This window comes from Falco punctatus, assembly GCF_963210335.1.
Source record: "Falco punctatus genome assembly, chromosome: 4".
Lineage (NCBI taxonomy): Eukaryota > Metazoa > Chordata > Aves > Falconiformes > Falconidae > Falco > Falco punctatus.
The window spans coordinates 99,295,244-99,317,620 of record NC_137583.1 but is presented as its reverse complement, the minus strand read 5'-3'; the positions used below and the strand labels follow the sequence as shown (position 1 = coordinate 99,317,620).

The window sequence follows — 22,377 nt, the reverse complement described above, 5'->3', positions numbered from 1 at the left end:
CGGCTTTAAGGGTCTTTTTTTAATTAAAAAGGCATTTACAAGTAGAAATCTGCTCCAACTATAAAACATAACTGAAACTTTATTACTTTTGTTACGCATTACAAAGCACGCTGCAATGGTTTCATCCAGCTTTGTTTATTTGGCAAACCCGTAAAAGAAGTTCTCCATTTCTGCAGTATTCTATGATGAAATCTCCATTGAAACTGGTGACGCTTTGGTCTGAGGTGCAGTTATACATAGAAATATTATTTGGCATACATCAGCTATACAATTATGATTTTTTTAATGTCCATGAGGTACAGCTACAATGACATAGACAACTATCTTGAGGCTATTCAGCAACAGTCACACCAGCAGCAATAGTTATGGCCAAAATGGGGCCTGCAAGACCCTCCACTGTTACTCATAATGCTATTTTATTTCTGTAGTAATTTTGGGGGGGTTGACGGGGTAAGCAGATTGTTTCCTCATGGTCTTTGCTAATAGGCCATAGGTGGTTGGGATCTGCTCTACTCTTTAGGGACTGATTTTTCTTCCAAAAGCAACCCTGCAACCTACAAGTAAGTTGGAGAGAAGTCACTCAAGGGAAGAATATAACAGTTCAAAATTGGAAATCACTAAATGGGAAGAGGGCTGATAGAACACTGAAGGTCTAGAAAAGCACCTCCCTATTTAAGCCAGTAACATTAAGGAAAACTATTTAGGAGAGCAAGGTACATCATTATACATGTTAAAATCAGAAGTGATAAGCTAGATATGACATCTGGTAATTCATACCACTGACTTTAGAGGAGGGAATTACCAGGTCTGAGAAGAGTAGGCAACAGACACACATACAAGCTGGCAAGGATGAGGTTTTTGGGCTTGGCTTTGGCTGTTTTTTTTTTGTTTTGGTGGTTTTGGTTGGTTAGTTACAAGGTTGGTGGTTTTTTTTCCCTTTTTGCCCCTCTCCTTACTCAGTAACAATCCTGCAAAGAACTCTGTTGTTTTCAGAAGTTTTCAAGGTGGCTGGAATACAGTGGATTCTTTGATTAAATCCCCATTTTCTAAAGTAAAAGGAAAATACGTAGAGAGCTATTACAAAGTGTCAGCTCTTGTTGATGTACTGTAATAACTTCAAGAGCTATATATTTTTCTTTTTTTCCAACTAAATCGTAATCTTAAAAATCAAATTTGGGTTGTGTATTTGTTCTGTCAGTTTTATATACTGTTTCTTTTGCCAAGTTACAGCCTTACCAAAATATTTAAATCCTTCTAAACAGAACAAAGGCTGAACAGGTTATATTTAACTCTACTCTAAAAAGGAAAAATGATGTGGAAGATAAGTACCCCTTTGACATAAAGGCCATTTGCATTTTTCAAACTCTATCAAATAAATCTTCACATCAGTTGCTTCGAACATGATAGTGAGGCTTCAAGTAATTTTTCACTTATAGTCAACTTTTTATAAAATCTTTTCTTTAGTATGTATTTAAATTGATTCACGGATTTAATGCATTGAATGAGAACAGACTTCAAACTGGTTCTTCTAGATGACCAGGGCATTAAGAAAGGACCGGCAGGTAGAATTGACTAGCATCTCTTTATCTGAGGGCAAACTGTTTTGCATCACTAGGTTTCTCCAATACAAACATTCTTGTATTTTAAGGGATTCAATGAGATTTAATAGTGAACGTAGCACTAAAGGGTCAACAACAGGGAGCTGGGTCATAGAATCCCTCACTGGAAATATTCTTACTGAACACAGTGAATCTGTTAAACACCTGTAACTGTAGGTGACAATATATTTAGATATATTAGCTTTCCAAGGAAACCCAATTATTTTTGCACAAATCCCTTGAATTAAGTTTGCTTAAAGCTGAAATCACCCTGCAAGGTAAAGCTTTGGGTGGAACAGTATTTTGACTTTTTCAAAATTACTCTCTCTTTAGAAACAAATTCAAAAGCTTCTGAAAAGGCAGAAAAGATTGATGAAACAAAAATACACAAATCATCTAAGCCAGGCTATTACAACACAGAAATAAGAACTACCCTACAGAGTATATACAGTTGGTTCAACTTGCTGTAATCCTGGCGCTTAAGCTAAGAGGTATCAAATCCACATTTTTTGGTGTTAACTATAACTTTAGCTAGTAATTAATATGCGTATCTATATACAATGGAAGAAACTCACTTTGTACCATAGAGTCTGCAAAGTTAACGTGGAGGGATTTCAAGCTTAAAGATCTGTTTCCCTGTCATTCATGAAGACAGGTGTTGGTCCCAAAATAGTACATTAGCCTAGGAAAAATAAGTTTGTCTTAATAATTTTATGTCTGCTTTACAATAGCAATAGACTGCCTCTTCTTTGAGCAGGTTTATATCACCTTTGTCCATGTTCCAGGAAAATGTTTGGTGATAATGCACTTTTTAAGCTGAATGTATCTCCATTCGATGAGTGTCGAGAAGTTGCTTTTCCACCTATCAACAAAGTCTCTGCTTCTTTTATTTCCATAGCTCTCTTGTAAAGTTCAGCTGCCTTCTCAAAGTCTCCCCCTTCATAGCTTTGGAGCAGAGTAAAACAAAGTTGAAACAAGCAAATAAAACAAGTCAATTCATTTAAATTGAAATGCATAATATGCTATCAACAAAGTTTACTTAAAGCTCTCTACTTTCCTGGACAGAAGTCCAGGATGTTTTGTTTTATCCAGCAATTTTTATAGTAACTTGATTTTATAGGGCTAAAGCATACAATCTTACCTTAGCACAGCCAAGTTTTTCAGAGTTTCCCCGACACGAGGATGCATGTGACCAAAGCTGTCTTCATAAATCTTTAATGCACGTTCATAAAGAGGTAAAGCTTCAATCTGCTTTTTCTTTGGGTAGCAGAAAGTTGTTTGTTACAGACGTAGATTACATTTGTTATTATTTTTTCCAACATAGTATCAACACATCCTATATTCAGTCATGTGTGTTTAACCAGAAAGGTGTTTTGAGTTCTCAACACTGTTGACAGATGAGTTTGATAATTGAGATTGTCAAAGCAACTGGCTTGCACTTGCAAATGCAATTCCCATAATATTATCATAATTAGCACCTGGACTTCTTCAGCAGTTTTGAAAAAATCTCAGTCCTAAAAGTCTGGAATTACCAGATGCTCTTTGATTTTACCTGAGGCAGCTTTAATACTTGTTTAAAATCAGATATGCAGATTGCAGAAATACAGGAAACAAGCAAACAATCTACAGCTCACTCCTATTGATGCTAAATAATTAATCTGGCAAGCTGATTGCACCTCCTTTGAATCTCATAGTAGTTGCAGACTTCCTAGACAGTCCACAGCCTTCTCAGGTTTTTAGTTGCACAGAGTTGCAGTTGGCCACAGTGAACACTCTATTCATGGACATAAATTTCAAAGGATTGTGTTTCCCTCCAAGTCAGCAGTGGAGCTGTGTTTCATCTTACTGTGAGAACCACCATATTGCAGAAAATCCTGTACTCCAGCTCTAGTCTTATAAAGCATGTGGGCATGCTGAATAATCTGAAAAGTATTAGCCTGAGCGTTCTTGTGAAATACCACTGACAGCAATTACCTGTTCCCTGCATACATTTTCCTTGCCAAATAACCTTTCAATCTTTACAATGGAACCTAAGAATTTGCAAGTTTTATAAGGAATTTCCCTTTTAAATGTGATCAAGTTTCTTTGGTATCATTTAGGAACAAATCATAAAAAGCCTAGCACAGGAATAATAAACATATAAGACATGAAAAACTTACCATCTGACAATAAAGGACAGCCAGATTTACCAAAGCAGTTGCTACACTAGGGTGTTTTGGGCCAAATGACTTCTGTCGAATTTCAACCGCTAGCTCGTACAGAGGAACAGCCTTGTCAAGTTTTCCCTAGAAATAACAGGGAAAAAATGATTCTGTTCTCTTGTGTTAAAATGGTAACAGCCAAATCTATTTTAAACAAAAAGCCCTGGAGATGTGTTTCCAGAATAAGGGTTTCACTTTCGTTAATTCATTCTGCACAGATTGTTTCTCATTAATATTTATCATGAACTAATTTTCCAAAACACTGAGCATATTCAACTCCCAGCTAATGTGTTTCTCCGTTATGTCTATTTCTTTAACTTTTCCCCGTAAGTGTCTCATTGAGAAGGCTGTTTGTTAAAAACAATTTTCAGTTGTACTTCTATCCAAATAATTTTCTCCACTTTTATTTCCTCATTCTGCCATACAAGAAAGCAGAACTTACTTTTTGTCCTAAACGGACTAAATTTCACTGGTGATATGGGAATGTAGCTGCCTTAACTTTCGAGCAGTCTTCTGCTTGCTGAAGCGGTGTTTGCACCATCTTTGGAACAGCTGCAGTGCCCAGCGTCATTTCAAGTACCTGTTGCTTCCCAGTCACCATACTGAGACTTTGGTTTCTCTAAAATACCCTTCCCTTATTCCAACTAATGTTTTAATGTAGATTATTTTTCCAGAAAATCTGTTCTCCTCCAAATCTCAGTCTGCTCACACATGAACTGGATATACTTCAGAAGTGTGTTGAGGCTTCTATTACTAGAATGTCAATTCCCATGTTTAATAGCAATCAGAACTTAAATACAGAAAACGTCCATTGTATAATGGTTTACCATAACTGCAAAACTCAAATCAAATTGCTTCCTTTTTTCAAAGCATCACCACACCACAGTTTGAAGATGATTAGTAATTCATCTGGAATAAATACTTATTTATAAATAACTGTAATTTTCTACATCTGATTCCTGTCCCTTCTCTTCCTCCCCTCTTCCCTGCATCACTAGTACACCATTAATTTTGATTTGTGCTCCTCCAAACTAGCAAAGAGTTTCTTAATGCAAATATTGAGTGCTTTTGCAGTTTCCAGCAGCACAAAAATTAGAAGCAGAAGTGAGCAGAAAATACGTGACCCAAAACAATTTAATGGACATAAGAGCAGGGAACAGTTATTGAGCAAAACCACAGGAGCATCTGATCCAAGGGATTATCTTCACGGACTCTTTTCTCTTTGAAGAATGGTAAAATGTGAAAATATAAAAGAACAAAAAATATTTTCATACTCTGGATTTGATCTTGGTTCAACAGCTGGAAACCTTACATCACTCTTACACTTATGATATTGAATGATTAGAACAACCATCTGCAAGCACAACTATTCATAAAACATCTTGAAATGATGAAATGCAGAAGTTTATACTACTGTTAATGTTATTCCCTGTAGTGCATGTCACAGTGGGTTAACTCTTCTTTCAGTGAATTAACATAAGCTTGTGGTGGCTCAGCCAAAGGGATTATTTTTTAAGTATTATGTCCCTTGTGAACCTTCCAGTTACTCTCAATTTGACTGTAAAATTCAAGGTCACTGTGTAAAAAGAACTATCCCTACACCCTGAAACATGATTTTTCTATTAAGGCACACATGACCAAACTCTTGTATGCACATGTCACATGGCAGACACTGGAGAACTCAAATACAGTTGGGAAGAGCTTCCCTCACTGCAGCTAAAACACTAGCTTTTAACCAAAACAGAAATTCTCCATCGTGAATATTGAGGACAATGAAGACATTATCCATAAATAGCTTTCCTTTAAGTAAAGCGTGCTTCGAAAAATCTGCTGGGCTTTTTGGAAACAGACTGAGGCCACTGACTACATCTTTCATGCATGGTGTGTGTGGAACACCAATAGCAGACAAAATTCCCACGCCCCACTCCTCTTGGATTGAAGACTGTAACAATGCAAGGCATTGCAGTTAATTTAGGTGGTAAGAGAAGAGGCTTGTGCTTACCATCTTTTTGTATAGCACTGCCAGGTGTTTCACAGTATAAGCCAAGGAGGGATGATCTGGAGCCAGTGCTCTCCTCCTGATATCTAAAGCTTTTTCATAGAGTTCCTCAGCCTTGTCATAGTGCTTCTTCTCATTGTACAAGGCTGCCAGATTGTTCAAAGACTGTGCACAGTCTGGGTGGTTGGGTCCCAGGACTCTCTCTCTCATTTCCAAGGAGCGCTTCAGAAAAAGCTCTGCTGTCCTACAGAACACATTCATTCAGTGATATTTTAAAGCTGGTAACATCTGTACAGGCTGAAGTGAAACAGAACAAACTCAGCCTTGGAAAGTGCACAAATACTGACATCTGGTAATAGACTTTTCTCAGAATAAGCCAATGCCAGATCAGCAATTAATTTTACACAGTGAGGAACTATACATCCCAGATATGGTCCTGCTATGCAAGCTGACCATAAGAATGCAGACAGAAAGCTGGTCAATATACCCCTGTGCAATCCTGGATCCCTCCTGTCAAGGACTGACAAGCCAATCTAGCAGATTTCAGCAGACTTTACACTACCCCATAGCTGCTCTTTTCTTTAATTCAGCCTATATCTTCAGTTATGCAAATAATCCTCCTTTATTCAAGACATTCTACTGACTTCAGGGCAACTCCTCATAGTAGTCAAGTACTTCCCATAGATAAAGCAACAGTGGAATATAAAGTAAAGGTTCAGAACGCCTAACTTATTTTTCAAGTAACTTTAAAGAATAGAAAATATACTACAGAGTTCAACAGACAGCTTTCATACCAAAGGGTGAGAAATTTATGTGTATCATGAGCTAGATTATGGCGGCAGAGCCCATCTAGACGTAACAAAGTAGAAAAGACTCTGTGTAATGCCACCATTCAAGTGTTTCCCTGTCAAAAGGGTATATTTTCTCTCACTAGACTAGCTTACTACCATTCCGTTACAGATTTACAGCAGCTCCTCCATCACAAACAACGGGTGATCCCCATGTAATACTGGTAGCATCCAGTATAACTAGGCAGTTTGTCATCCTGACATACACCTAATTCTGCGTGACACTATTCCCAAGAGGTCAGCTTAGTAAATTGGAAAAATCCACTTCGCATTAGATAAAAAAATAAAAAAGACCATTTATACACAGAACTGTAGGTTCAGTTCTGGAACTCTTAGACAAGTGTCAAAAGGTGCTGACCCCATGCAAGGGCTAGAGGATGATGTGTGATATAGCATATAACAAAGTGACATAGCCTTCTGCCACTGATTTCATTCTAACTGCATCAAATTTATGAAAAAAATTCAATTTTGGACTTGCTGATTCAGAACAGACATACAATACCCATTTAGAGAAATGACTTAAACCTTTACTAGAACAAAGTTTAAACTTTTGGTCACCTATGAAATAGTGGAGATACGGTTACTCTAGAAGCAGGTTGTGTTGGACAGGAACTACATATGAATAATGTGGAATATAAAACGATTGTGTGTGAGATTAGATAGGTATCACTCCTTTATAATCAGTCACTTCAGTATGACTTCATGAGGGTAAACTGACGAAAACCCCTGCATTTCCAACAACTGTTAAAAATCAGTTGCTTCACTGTAAAGGTCCTGCATTTAACAGAGATTCTGTGTTCAGATCCTACATTATAACATACTTCTGTAGTTATCCAACAACTACCGGTGACATAAACATCAGATATAGGAAGAATGTAAAAATACTTCCAGAATTTATTTGGTGCTTTTTTGCTGTGCACTTACTTTCTCCTCTGAAGAGATTCAGTTCAGCAGAGTGGGATTTAAAGTCACTTTACAATCACCTCACAACACACAGTTTTAGACTACTCTGTGGACTGAAGAAGTTGATATGAAATGTGGCTAACCATGCAATCAGAACTGTTCTGCACATTTTGTTCCCCCTCAAAACCCCTGCTTATCTCTCTGCTTTTAGAACACCTTTGGGCTTGTTCTGTCCTCTTTTTCCCTTAAAAAGGCTAGCAGGGTAGGAGCCTGAAGATTACAAGCACATTGAGTATTTAACTCGTTATCTCTTATAATATGACAATTTGGAGTGACAACAATCCTGCTCTTCAAGGATGAACACTATAAAGGAGGGTAACAAAATAGTGAAGCTGAGTAGAAGAGGTATAAATTTTGAGAGAGAGATGGTATTTGCAATGAACGCTAGTTAACTGTCAAACATCAATTCTGAACACAGAAAATGCACTGACTTGGTAAACACTCACATGCTAACCGCATGAACTCTAGAAAATACAAGTAAATTTCACAGTAAACAAAAACCAGTAGAAAGAATCAGGATGGCACCATAATGAGTCATGTCTCTACATTTAATGCCAGTTCTCAATGCTTTGCTTCCATTTAGATCTACGAGAGCACTCAGTGTATGTGTCAAAACTAATACAACTTACTCAAGATTATTCTGCAGGTAATAGAGGACTCCAAGCTCATTGAGGGTTCGAGCATTATCTGGTGTATCCTTGCCTAATGTGAGCTCTTCCAGTTGCAGGGCTCTCTGACGCAGGAGAGCAAAGCCACACTACAGCAAAGCACAAGGTAATGCAAGCCAATCACCATTACTTTTAAAGTGTACAACTGAAAACAGAAAATCAAAAGACTCAGTTTGGTGCCACAGCAGCACAATAATCCTACCTAAGTTCTCATTTGAAGCTAAATAGCACATAGGCATTCTGCTTATTTACAATCCAACTGTGAATTTCACCAAAAATGCTTCCAGAAAATTTAAATTACTGTGCAGTCATACAGCTTTGTTTTCCCTGTATCCCACATGCTAATCTGCTTAAACTCCACAGTTCAAATAACCAATATGGATCAAATTCTTAGTTTTAGAAGCTCAAAAGTTAAAATCAAGTTAAAACTCCTATCCTAAATGCCATATAAAAAATGCATATAAAAGTATTTCTCAAGGCTTTACATGGATCCTTGTAGAATGGACTGCCAAGCTAATGTTTACATGCGAAGGCAATTACAAATAAAAAGTGCAGCCATTGATACACACTCTACCTATTCCTGATCTTTGCAGTCTTAACAAAAAATATTTGTGTAGTAGAACTCATCCCAGAAATGGACAAAAATTCCATGATCCAAATTAGTTTGTATTTGAGCGCTGTGGAAACAGAACATTTTTATGGTTTTTCACCACTATCATTACAGTCACAACTAGAATTCTGGAGTTACTAAATGAACTCTTGTAGGACAAGCACCACATTACAAACAAATCCTTAGCTCTAAAAGTACTAAAGGAACTCTGTAGCTGAAAAACACAGAAGAAAAAATAAGGAAGAATTCAGTATGGCACCTAATACTATTACTGGGATTATCCACTGCAGTAAGCACTGTGTTCACTAATATTTGTAGGATAAATGGCTCAGTTATTTTGGAGAACACTTTCTTTCTGTTGCCACTTTGACAGCCAATTCTATCAGCAGTAAATCTGTACCCCCAAAACCATATATATCCACTTATTTTTTTTCCACCTTTCTCAACTCCATACCAGTTGTACTGATGCATCTTCACTTCCAGCAGAGTTGAAATTTCCAGCAGTCACCAAAAGCTGCTGCTAGACTACTTCACTACCTATGTCCTTAATTATCAAAAGCACTGGAGCTTTGTCAGCTCTGCCGACACACTTTATCATCTATTTAGCAGAGTCACAGCATGCCCTGCACTTTTATTAAATATCAAAAAATTCCTTACCAGACTGCCTTTCTGCCTTGCTGCTTTTTGGCGTATTTTGAAGGACTTTTTTCTCAGTTGCTCAGCTTGTTCATATCTGAAAACAGTTACTTATAGTGTTAAAAGAATGCCAAATGTAGCATCAGTGAGTATTTTGGAAAGCTTTTGAGTTACTTGAGTATAGCAATTTAATAAGAATCTTGGGGAAGAAAAAAAAATATCACATTTTTTGTCAAAGATAAAAATATCCAAAATGCTTTGGGCCAGAAAAATCTCCTCCTCTATCTCTAGAGGTTTGTTGTTAAACTAAGCACAAAAGTTGGCCCCTATTGGGTGGCCTGCTACAAGAACACAGAGGGGATGCTCATGGTTGCATTGGAACTTCTGAAATCCTCAAAAAGAACCAAAGAAACATTCTGGCTTCAGGGAGAAAATCTTTGCTCTTATTTTTGTACCACCTCAACATAAACGGAAAATACCAGTGTAGTTAAGCTTACTTGTTCTGCTTTTGGTATAAGGTCGCAAGTGCATCAAGTTCACGGGCTACGTGAGGATGTTCACCTCCGTAAGCATTTTCAGAAATTTCCAGTGCCTGTTTATACAACTGTTCAGCATTTCCAAACTTTTTCCACTGAACATAAACTCCTGCTAGCTGGTGGAGTGACTGCGCCACCCTTGGGTGGTCTGGATCCAGTGCAGTCTCTCGAATCTCCAGAGACCGCTGCAGAGGAGCTACAGCCTGTAACAACAAAGTTCAGAACATGGTGGCAGCAGGCAGCATCCTGTATGCTACAGGAAGTTAACAACTGCAACAGAAAGCACACACTGAGCTCTGCTTAATTTGCCTTCTTGCTGTTACAACAATCTCTAAATGTACTTACCTGACTGAGAAGACCTAGGTCCTTAAGAAACCGTCCCAGGGTCTCATAAAGATCAGCCAGGCAGATCATACTTTCCTCTCCCTCACAGCTTTTTTCATATTCTTTCAGAGAGTCAAAATACTCAGCTGCCATAGAGCTCTTATCTTTCCCAACCAGCTGCCAGTAACTCAGCAATTCTGCAAAATGTCCCCTGTTTTAACAAGGAAATAAGAAGCTCATCTTATCTCTGATACCCCTCTATTCAGACTGATGCTAACTTAGAGGAAAAGGGCCATATGCATGAATGTTGTCTTTATGCTACAGCATCTACAGAGACAATCCATGGAGACTAATGCTATTCAACAGCAGTATTTCTCCCTTTACCAACCCCCAGGTATAACAGAATAGAAAAAAATAGGATTTTAAAGTTTTGAATAGCAAATTTGAATTTTTAATTGAATTTAGCATTCCAAGCTTTACTATTTAAGTTCCTTTAACCTCTATCTGTCATTTTCTGATTTATATTGACAAAAAATTACTTTGAGATATTTATAACTGCCAAAGCAGTGGCTACCTTTGTACCTTTTGTAAAGGTTTTGGGATACAAAGAGATTCAAAAGACACTTGTGTAGCTTTTGCTTATCACCCTGCTGTTGGAAGAGCCAGGGAAGTTCATCTGCACTTCTCCAAGTCACTCGGTCTCGACTATTGAAAGAAAAGCAAATAAAAATTAAAACTCTGAGAAGCCTAATAGAACTTGTCAATTTGATGTGAGAACTAGGCAAGCATACAATTGCCATACCTGAATGACTAAACAGACTACTGTAAGACCTACATACTCCATTTCCTTACATCTTAATTTTACCTCAGAGGGTACTGGAACCCCCAGGTACCCCACAGGAAGCTGCTCCTCCCTCCCATACGGGCTAATCTACGCCTGCTAGCAGGACTACAGCTCTGCAGCAGCCCACTGTCCCTTCGCATCTCCTTTGCCCGGCACACCATGGCCCTCTTAGCTTTCTGCTACCTAAAAGTGGATGCTCTGAGGAACAGTAAGCAGTAGCCCACAGCTGGGACACACTAACTCAGGACTGTAAATGCAAATCAGTTTTCAAGCTGGATATGAACTTGTAGCTGTTCAGCTGCTTACTGCATCTCCTCTTTTGTATTGCTGAATGCATGTGGTCTTCTGCTGCTCCTTCATGCTCTGAGCAACCTCAAATTTCCTAGTATTTACTTGGAGCTAAAAATCCACACGAGTCAGTCACCACAAAATAACTGATGCGGTACAAATTCATGTCCTACCATTTCACATGATAACTTCACTCTATGCCCATTCCCCTCCACAGCCCTCAATATTTTCCAAGGTTAAAAAGCAACATATCAATAATAAACTGACAACTAGGGTTTTGGAGAGTTATTTTGCCATAATAATGTACTAAACTGAGTCAAAGAATCTATGTGAAGAAATCAAAAATATCCACAGGGCATAAAACCTTTATGGTCTAGCTTGAGGAATTCTGACCTACCTTAGCTGCATGGTGAAATACTCCACTAGTTTTTGTCTATAGGCAGAAATAACATTTTCACCTTCTTCCATATACTCTAGTCTCACCATCTCCCAAGCCTGAAAGAGTATAATTGAGAGAAAGAGAATGCATTTTATTAAGTGGTGATGATATACAGGGTGCTATGCAAGATTTCTTTATGAAACTTGTCTCGTGTTGTAGAACTGAACATCTTTCTATGACAACGGCACTACAAACAGGTCATCTTATATTAGATCAAAGCTCTGGTTTTATTCAGATAATAATATCTGGTATTATTCCGATAATAAATATTCCCTTCTTCAATTCTGCTTGGTTTTTGCGGAACCAGTGTTTTCTATGACACCTGAGTTAACAACTAATAGATCAGAAATTTCTGAAGGTTTGAAATGCCAGGTTTTCAACTGCTGAACAATACCAACCAATACTGGTATCATAGTTCTAGTAACTTTCAAGACAATTCTAACATCAGACCAGATGTTAAGGAAAACGGATGAGCAAACACAAACAATATCATGGCCTACCTAGTTAACAACAGAACTTAACTAAGAAACAGCAGGGGCTTAGGGGGTCAAGTTTTACTTACACGTGTTTAGAATTACAAAATTTACCTGGAGGTGCTGGAACTTCAGCAAACCGCAGCTGTATGTCAGCAAACACATTTTGTGCAGGCTATGAACAAGCGAGGCTAACACTGCAGAAGATAGTTCAGGATAAAGGTCCATCAGCTCTGACTCACTCACACCATTGTGGCTAACACCGATGACACACAGTATCTACAGAAAGCAGAAAAATAATTTTACACAGTCAGCAATATTTGGTACATAGTTTAGTTACACTGAAATGCCAAGAAAAATATTGTGTATCACTGTGTATAACTTTATATGCCAAGGGGAAAGAAAAACCCAAACCTGCCTACACAAGCCCTTTCCCTCTTCTGTCCTCAAAGAATAGTCCTCAGCACTAATAGATTAAGATTCTAATAGATAAAGCACCAAATAGGATGCTCTGGGACAAACAAATGCCTCAGACTTTCCTCTAGAACACTGTGGGAAAATAACTCCTTTACCATAACAGATTTCCATCTAAGTAAAATATGCTAAAGGTCTTACGCTGCCAGCACCAAAAAACTTCCAGCAATTATTGAGTAGCATGTCCTAATCAAAAAAATGTCCCACAGAACAGGGAAATTCTGCAAAGGTATAAAGAGGAATCAGACATCTAGTAAGTGGTGCCCTGTATTCACAAGATACCGTGTTTTAATTACATTTACTATGCTCAATGTAGTTAATCATTGGATCAGGGCAGTGATTGGCAAGGAAGTGCTAATTCTGTATCTCATCATAGTGCAAAAGTTCTGTTTTGTTCTGTAAGACAAAGGCTTAGTTGAAATTTAATGCAAAGCATTTGTACGTTCTATAATTCTGCAATAGATAAAATTAGATTAATAAAGTTTCCTTTGTATACTATGAACACAGTAATCTCTGAATCATACACATGAACCAACAGAAATTTATACTTATTTTTAAGTTAAGAAAAAACTTTTCACAGGAAAGAATATACTTTACCTGTAGAAACAGTGATACATTCTCTGCTTACCTCTCTCAAAAGACTTTTCTCTTTATCATTCTGCAATGATTCTTGAATTGATCTCAGAACAAGCCTGTACAGCGACACTGTGTCTTGACATTGAAAACACTGTTGAAGGGTTTCATCAATATTTCCTGTATTTCCAACACTGAGCAGAAGGACAAAAAGGGCATGATTTAGCATATTACATTTGGCTGAGTAAGATGAATTTAAACCACTGAAGAGCTGTATCTTAAAAGTGCTCTGAATTCCTAATGGTTTTGAAAGGTGCACAGCATCTAGAGAGATTAAACACAGAAGAGGTGAATTCCTGAAACCACCTTCTAGCTCACTGATTTTTCTAAATCACTGCAAGATCTTTCTTTTTTTAAAAAAGTATGTTGCAGTGTTCCGTCTTCCAGGAGTACCAAATAGGAACATCAGGTTGGATAAAGATAAAACTACATGCTGCTGTTTCTTTTAATGCATTTACAAAGCATGTTTCCAGGAGCAATTAAACATTCTAGGATATAGAACAAACAAAAAATAATGAAAATCAGTCACCCAGAGTAAATTATCAGTGTATCATCTTCTGGGTGCCTCTAAACTAAACCCACATCTTTTTCAAGATGAAGTCTAGGTTAATAAGTCAATGCACTTAAGTATTCTCTTGCAAAAGAGGGAAGATTAATTTTCTCCACAGCAGGAATTATAGGGCAAAGTACCATATGGAGGATGTTAAAATAAGCAGTTGCTGAACTTCCTTTTAGCCTTAAAAATCTATGAGGCAAACTATCTGGTACATCAGCAAATACAACAGATCTGAATTAAACTGTTTGACAGAACATACCAACGTTCTCCAAATACCTTTAAAAAGCATTGAGGCAACCAACATAGCAAGAAAGCAGAACAACAGGAAAAAAAAATAAAACCAGAACAGCTGAAAACAGATGGATGCAACTATGTGGATTCACTTGAAGTATCAAAATGGTGATTGCAAACTCTCTGATTTTTTCCTCACATCGCATTCACAGTCAGTGAAAGGGGAAAAATCTGTACATTGCTCCACTGTTTTTTCTTAATGAGATTCATTCTGTGTTAAATGAATGTATTTCAAAATGCTAACAAACTACTTGAAGTCTTTTAGTCTAATGATGAGTATAACAATTTCAAGATCATCTCAACTTACCAAGCAATGGTTTTGCCCAGGAGAGTGACATACAAAGCATTGCAAGTTGTGGCAGAACGACAATGTCTCTCAAGCTTCTTCTCCTACAACATTTTAAACAAAATCTGTGAGCCAAGATGAAATTAACCACACCATTAAAATGTTCAGTTTTGACACAAAATTAAAGAATTCCAAATATGCTTCTATCTGACTATGACATAATAAGTAGTGCACAAAATAGTGCATGCTTTTAGAGCTATACGAGCATACAAGTGAAAGTTTCCTTTTGAATTTAAGATGAAGGGTTAGGATCTAACCATTGTATGAGGATTAACTTACAGAATCAGACTCCAAGGCAAAAAGGTAAAATACTCTTTTCGTACACTGCTAATCATTGTTACAGTATCATGCAATACTATACCTTCTATTATTCTAAAATAAAATACCATGTTTACAGCAATATGTGCAACTGCATAACTAGTTTTGTGTTAATTTACACTGTTCTTTCAGAGCTACGAGCCATGAGGTAGAAATACTCAAATTGCATGCTATTTTGAGCAGCAGCATTTAGTTAGCCAAATATAATACCCTTCTGACAGCTGGACTTGTTTCATCTTTCCATGTTTTCATTAAAAGTTATACTAGAGAAAGGTACTCTAGAAGAACTGCAACAGACATACCTGCTCTTTAGTCAATTTAACATTTGCAGAGTTACATTCTGCACTAATGAGAGATTTAACATCTTTGGAATTCAGTGGATCAAGATGAAGTGTGGGCCACAACCTTTGTTAAAAGAGAACAAAGTCATATTCAGACCTTATTAAATAGCACACAAATGGAAAAAAAAAAAAAAAAGACATCCATGTTCCAGAACTTTTAAAAGATTTATATCAAAGCAGTAATTGAAGCTATTTCCTGCCACTAAGTAATTCCAGCCATCACAATTCAAATTTCCACTTTTAGCCTTATCCTGGATCTACATCATGGTATTGAGGTTTTTCACGTGCATCTAACCGCATTTACAGTCACGTGCATCATACAGTCATGTAGACAGATCCACCACAGTAAAACAAAACCCTGGTTTCCCAACAGCTAAAACCCATCCTCACTGCAGCTGCAATAAAGAAGCTGTCATTGCCTTCAATGGTTGAAAAATCTTATTAAGTCTCCAGATCTTGACAAATCTGACTGTCTTCTCTTCAATGAGTAACCGTAATTTAAAACGGTAATTCTAACCCAGGCTACTTTGAAACATCTCCGAAACATAACGTACCTCCAAGCCTGTGGACATGTTTCTACATTCACTGATACAATCACCCTCACGTTGACTGGCAGTGGATCTATCAGCCACTTCATATGCTTCTCAGCTTGCTTAAACACAAATTTTGGTTATTTAATACAAAGGTTGTTCAAAACAATGCCAGAAGTTGATACATTTCATTAACTACACAGCCTAGTGAAAGAAGTCTTAAATTCTCCAGTGTCCTTAAAAATTGTTCATGATCTGGTTCTCGAAATGGTGCTAAATGATCCACTGATATGTATCAGCATGACTGTACATTAAATAAAGCAGACAGAATACTACTGTTGCAAAGTTCACCTCATAAAGACTAGGCTATTTACATGTCCAATAAGTTAGCTCACAGCCTTCAATCTTTGGATAGATCATGTAACTGGACTGCTCAAAAATTAAGGTGTTAAAATAAATTCAGAAGTAAAAAAACCCCAACCCAACATAAAATCTATCTATAAAAATTGAAAGACTACTTTAACTCATTCGCACTGTTTGCAAAACTATCTTTTATATGTACTCTTTAGAGCAAGGCAAACAATATTTCTATTACATAGCTATAGCTGAATCTATTAGAGTCGCCAAGGTTTCCTTCAGACTGACAAATGGCAAGTATTTTGAAAACATACCTGTATTTGGTCAACAGAATCAATAATTATAATAATGCTGCCTTGATGACGTGCCGAAAGTTTTTCCAGCCAGCGGGGAAACTCTTCCAGAAGTTTTGCTGGATCCAAAGTCAGAGGTGACACTAGCCAAGAATGCTGCATAAGCTGCAGAATTATAAGCATATATAACAAATTCTACCTTAAAAATCAACTAGGATAGTTGAATGTAGTCCTATAGACACTAGAGGGAAAAAAAACCCCAAAACAAAAAAAAACCAACACACTACCTTGGGGCAATTTTTCTAGTCAAGTTCACAAGAATTCTTTCCTTCTAGTGTACGCAGAAAGCTGGCATATGCAGAACAAAGAATATTTATCAAACTTGTTGAGTAAATTCCAGAGAGATAATCTGAGTTTACACAATTGAAAAGGAATGTGGAGACTTAAAGGCTTAAAAGTTCCACAGGTTAAAAAGGCAGACTTCTAATACATGAGAAAATTGCAAGGAGTGCACAATCGATTTAATTTTTCTAAATGTTTTAGTCCTGTGAGGCCCTTAGTGCTACCCTATGAAGGAAAAGGAAAGCTGAGACCCTGGCACAAAAATACTCCTCGTTTCTTCCATATAACAGACAATTAAAAAATAAATTAACAGGAAAGAGACTAGCCAAGGAACAATATGGTGCCAATTGGTGAATACAGCCTCAGGTTTCAAAACACATAGACAGAAGAGGTACCACCTGCATCTCTCATTGGCCAGATGGCAGGAAGTTTTGGAAGAAGCTTACATGGTTTTATAAGCCATCAATATAGGTCACTGGAGGCATAACTGCTAATGCCAATCTATTATGAATATCCAGAGGTGGTATTCAATTGATCTGCATTCAATACACAGGATCAGATTTTCCCCACTCTATAATGGTTTACATTTGTATTACTCTTAACTGATGTAGAAAATCATGTAGAAAATTCTATCTTTTGACACATGCACACACAGGCACTTTCCAAAGAATCATGCAATGCAAGGTAGGTAATAATACAGCATACCTTTAAAGTAAGACGTTTAATTATCAATGCAGATTCTGAGCTAGTAGACATAGGCCTCCCAACAAAGTGATAAAGAATCAGAGTGTTTGGTGAATGTTTCTGTTGCAACTGAATCCTAGTAAGAGGAAGAAAGAGGGAACAAAAAAAGAAAAAGCACGGAACAGACTGTAATTCTGCAAATATCTCTCAAATGAACCCCAACAGTTTTGCCAAAGGAAACAAGAGTGTCTGAGCTAGAGGTGTTCCATGTTTATCTTACGAAACAGGATGATTTCCTGAGCTGTAATTGAACTTTTTATGTCAGATTTCATTTTTGTTCTCCCCGGTATTGATAGCCATTACCCAGTGCCCCTCCTGGCACTGGATAGTCACGTGTCACTAAGTTTTTAAGAAGTAATGACTATCAATTTATTCTTATGTGAGCAAATTTTGTCATAGCCTACAAGTGACCATAAAATGCATTTCTATGATAAATTATTAGGTCTGATCTTTCCTTTGTTTCAGTTAAAAAGACTCCAAAGCATCCTTCTCATGTATCAGAGAAGGGCGACACTACCAAGCTAATAAAATCACATACTAATTATGCACAAAGGCAGATCTGTAGGGTATTACAGTTGGAGTCAGCGACATGTGGAAGGCAGTCCAGATGGAATTAGCTACTCAGTTATTACGAATCATTCCAGGATGCTTCAATAGCTTCAGTCCTTTGTAAATGCTCCCATTTTACCTTCAATTAAACTGGTACAATCTTTGAAATGTAATATATTTTTTTTCTTGACATTCATTTATACAAAAAAACCCAAACAACAACAAAAAAAAAAGGATAAAAACTTTAAACTACCATTTGGACAGAAGGAGAGATTTCCCAGAGCCTGGTCCTCCTGATACAAGCAGAGGTGGAATTGGTGCTGGTGCTGCTACTAGATCATTTAGACGTTCAAAATACTGTAACAAAGACACAATCATTACAAACATTTCACTGTTTAAGGGACAAATATAGTGCTTGGTATTATAAACCATCTAGATACAAAATGCACGTACAAATTCATTAAGGTAAGGGAATATATTGAAATGAAACAGAATACAAATGGAAATAAATTTTGTAATGAAACACTTAAATCACAGAATTTATCATCTCTTCTAAAGAAAGTGTAAAATACTATTTTTTTTTCCAAAACTCTATTTAAGATGGAACTTTCAGTGCTAATAAACTGAGTTCCTGTTACTACAGTAAAGCAGCTGGGTACTATGTTTGTTCAGGCTTCCTCGCCCCTCCTCTTCCCCAACTACACCACTGCACTGGACATGGTTGCCAGGATAAAGCCTTCAATGTTGGCATCTGCCATGAACAGTATTTTGAGGCACTAAGCACAAAAAGAAAGGTTTTCTTTCACCACACGAATGCCCAAGAATGTTGTAGCAGAGTTCAGGATGACAAAAACAAAAACTACCCTCCATCCACTTGGAAGAAGTATTATTTTTTTTTGAAATTTTTTTTGGTCTGAAAAAAAGCAGCGGAGGTACATTAAGATACACATTGGTATTTTTTTCTATTAATATTCTATTAATTTACTGTTCTAGATGTAGAAAAAAATGTCACAATCTGCCAAACTATTGCCAGTATATGAGTAGTGAAGAAAAAGAGAAGTTTTGCTAGTCAAATAGTGGTAACTACAATTTCAATACAGTAACAGAAACTGCATGATTATGTTACATTATAACACCAAGGAATGGTTGCCTAAAAAGGCTGTCACATCACTTTCCATGGCCACTTTGTTTTTCCTTCCTACATTCATTACACCTTCTCTACATATGTAACTGTTTCCAATACCCCCAATTTGAAATATTTTAAAAAATTTATTTTATTTCAAGTAATGAGAAAGTACTGAGCTATTCAGCAGCTCTCTACTTTTAAGTTTTCTGTCTTCTTCTCACATATGTATGGCTGCATGATGAGTTGAAATCTTTTCATTAGTTATCTCCGAAAGACCTAACTCCAGGTTTCGAGACAGAGTTCAGACTTTCTCATAAATCAGAAAAGAAACAAAAAAAGAAAATAAAAAGACATTCAGAGCATTTTCTATTGACAACCAAAGTCTAGCAGGACACCTTACTTCTGACATATTGTTATAGTGCTTTTCCCCAGTGCAGGAACAACAACTGCTACTTCATCAATGTCATTCAACAACACACAAATTGGCATCTCTCCCAGAAAATAAATATGCCATCTATAAAAGACATATGGCTTATTCTAGCCTAAGGAGTAACAGCCTCAAGTACGCCCTCAGACATCGCTTCTTCTACAGAAGTACATCTTGCCTAACAAGAGATGGAAATCAGTGATGACTTTCTCTTCACCCACATACATTCTCAATACTTACTTTCTCAAATCCCAGCTCACATGTTGAATTAGAAGCCTGCTGAAAAGCTTCCATCTGTTCTTGTTCATCATGTGCATCCCACAATACATCACCAAAAACTTCTTCAGGAGTAGTGGACTCTTCCTTATTACCCAAATCCTTGCCTTCTAGTTCTGCCATTTCATATCCCAATATATCCTAAGTAAAAAGAAAATTACGTGGAGAAAACCACAATTATAGTTCTTAACAGTGCAGGCACATTTGGCATTAGTCTCAATTCCACTGTATATGAGTGCAGCTCTACTAACATCAATATGCTCGCTTCCTTTCAGGATAGCAGAAAACATGAATAAAAGAGCAATCAGATGAAACTAAGTTAACTCTGAATGCATAGGTCTCAAAACACTGGTTTTAGTCTTCTCATAGTGGAAGCAACTCACCACAAGCAGGGATAAGGAGAGCATGCCCTATGCAATTTTTCCTTATCCTATGATATGGATAAAAAGAAAACAAAAGCGAATTAAGGCCACAAATAGATCCCTTTCCCCTGATATTTCTGCTTCTGTCTATAAAAGCACTGCTCAGTTTTGGGTTTTATTTTCTATTGCAGATTTCCTTGCTTGCTAGATATTAATGATGAAACACAAAAAGAAGATTCTTTCAATTACATTTAAGTGTATAGTAATGATGCTGAAATCATTTAAGTTCATAAATCAAAGTAGGAACAGAAAAAGCTGAAATGCATCATGTACTCTACCTGTTTAATTATCTTTTCCACACAATTATAGATTTCATATGCTCCTTCCTCCACACCTCCAATATGGTCAATTATCTGAAAAAGTACAAGGCAAAGCATGATGCAACTCTGAACCCACTTGGGTTTATTTAGGACTTCCAACACAAACATTCTGGAATACATTTAAATTCCATTCTGTTGCATTCCTTAGGTAGGATTCACTTTCCCTAAGCTTTTAGAAGTTGGGCATCTAGTTTCAGCTGTTCTCAACAGTTATCTCTGTAGAGGGAAATAAATGACAACTGATCTATTTTCAGATGGGAGGAATCTCTCAGGAGGTACACATCTTTCTCTTCAGTGGCTACAGAGGGACTTAGATAAATAACTTTGCCATTCAAATGGCTAAACACAGGTGAGAATTTCTATTCTTATAGTACAGGGAATTTTTTTTTCAGTGAAAATGCAGTAGCTTTTTTTCTCCCCTGCTAATGAAAATTTCATAACATTCAAAAATTTCAGCTTCATCAATCTGCTTATATAATGAGCACCCAGAGCAATGAGTGTAATGCAATTTCTCCTAAAATCTGGGACTACCAGCACTCAATGTTGTTTATAGCAGGAAACTAAGCCTTTTAAAATACAACAGTCTTTAAAATGCCATACCTTTGCTTTGTTCATGCAAGAAATTTGTTCGATTAATTGTTGGACTGAGACTGAACTGACTCCGCCATTCTCCTTTCTGTGGTAAATTAGCCGGGGTTTTTCTTCTGGATTCCTCAAGAAGGCTTCCTCATAGTCCTCCAACAAACAACTAGATTGGAAATCAGCATTCTTGTGCTATATTACACTGCTGTAGTAAACAGTTCAATCAACACAAGCTCCAAAGATGGGTTTCACTGCAAAATCTAATTCAAAAGTCTCATCTATTTACAACAAAGGGCAAGCAAATATTTCAGCAGAGAATAAGATAAAAGTCTGACGCAAGGAAAAGCTAAGAGCTAAATTTATGCTACTTGCACCAAAACCATTAATTTACCTTTTTTATGATTAATTGCTTTGTAAATTAAAAGTTTATCTCCCTGTCACCAGTATGCAGAGTGAAAGCTAATTAATTGTCTTTCATGGAAAGAACATGGAATCACACGATTAATAAGCATCATACGCTCTGCCATCTCTTATTTGAAGGTTCTGTTCTACTCCTTGGCCTTTTTAGGCTAAGTCCTTCAGTATTTGTCAGATGTAGGATAGCCTTTTAATTTATAGTAGTTGAAAGGGAGAATTACACACCTCTAGACTAAAAAACATTTTGCATTTATATATGTGAATGATATCCATGGATATCATTCTCAGCAACCTATTGCTGTTCCACAGAAGGAGCTATACAACTTAGGAATGCTGACATTAGCAGACAGGATCTCTCAAATACTATGTTCTTTGTATAAGCACTACAATTTTCAACACAGTTTTTTCTGCGAGAAACTCTCTAAGTAAATACTGTTGTCAGGAAGGCTCCATTGTGGTGTTTTTTCTCTTGCTTATTTTGTTCTCGATCACTTGTGACCCACATACATAAAACCATGTTATTTGGCAAGAGTATCCCTTCAGAGTGCCAATATACCCTCAGAAGCTGACATTATCTTTCTAAGACCATAAATGTACGGCAGCTCT

General features: G+C 37.0%; 1 protein-coding gene across 5 annotated transcripts in view; it reads right to left on the bottom strand.

Annotated features, from left to right (window-relative positions):
- The window catches only part of NPHP3 (nephrocystin 3), a 29,486-nt gene continuing 7,109 nt past the window's right edge, over nucleotides 1-22,377 (bottom strand). Inside the window, exons 7-28 of one of the 5 annotated variants that reach the window (XM_080387171.1) lie at nucleotides 21,373-21,520; nucleotides 20,731-20,805; nucleotides 19,995-20,171; nucleotides 18,455-18,558; nucleotides 17,614-17,728; nucleotides 16,588-16,731; nucleotides 15,941-16,038; nucleotides 15,348-15,450; nucleotides 14,689-14,771; nucleotides 13,530-13,668; nucleotides 12,542-12,706; nucleotides 11,913-12,010; nucleotides 10,966-11,088; nucleotides 10,405-10,594; nucleotides 10,021-10,262; nucleotides 9,545-9,620; nucleotides 8,239-8,366; nucleotides 5,802-6,042; nucleotides 3,758-3,883; nucleotides 2,740-2,855; nucleotides 2,367-2,543; nucleotides 1-2,280 (exon numbers count right to left, since the gene is read on the bottom strand). In XM_080387171.1, the coding sequence (XP_080243297.1) occupies nucleotides 2,238-2,280; nucleotides 2,367-2,543; nucleotides 2,740-2,855; nucleotides 3,758-3,883; nucleotides 5,802-6,042; nucleotides 8,239-8,366; nucleotides 9,545-9,620; nucleotides 10,021-10,262; nucleotides 10,405-10,594; nucleotides 10,966-11,088; nucleotides 11,913-12,010; nucleotides 12,542-12,706; nucleotides 13,530-13,668; nucleotides 14,689-14,771; nucleotides 15,348-15,450; nucleotides 15,941-16,038; nucleotides 16,588-16,731; nucleotides 17,614-17,728; nucleotides 18,455-18,558; nucleotides 19,995-20,171; nucleotides 20,731-20,805; nucleotides 21,373-21,520 (2,911 nt within the window). In that variant the 3' untranslated portion in view covers nucleotides 1-2,237. Of the gene's footprint in view, nucleotides 2,544-2,739; nucleotides 2,856-3,757; nucleotides 3,884-5,801; nucleotides 6,096-8,238; nucleotides 8,423-9,544; nucleotides 9,621-10,020; nucleotides 10,263-10,404; nucleotides 10,595-10,965; nucleotides 11,089-11,912; nucleotides 12,011-12,541; nucleotides 12,707-13,529; nucleotides 13,669-14,688; nucleotides 14,772-15,347; nucleotides 15,451-15,940; nucleotides 16,039-16,587; nucleotides 16,732-17,613; nucleotides 17,729-18,454; nucleotides 18,559-19,994; nucleotides 20,172-20,730; nucleotides 20,806-21,372; nucleotides 21,521-22,377 lie in introns of those variants that run through there. The other 4 variants (XM_080387172.1, XR_013928074.1, XR_013928075.1 and 1 more) reach the window with 4 other exon arrangements.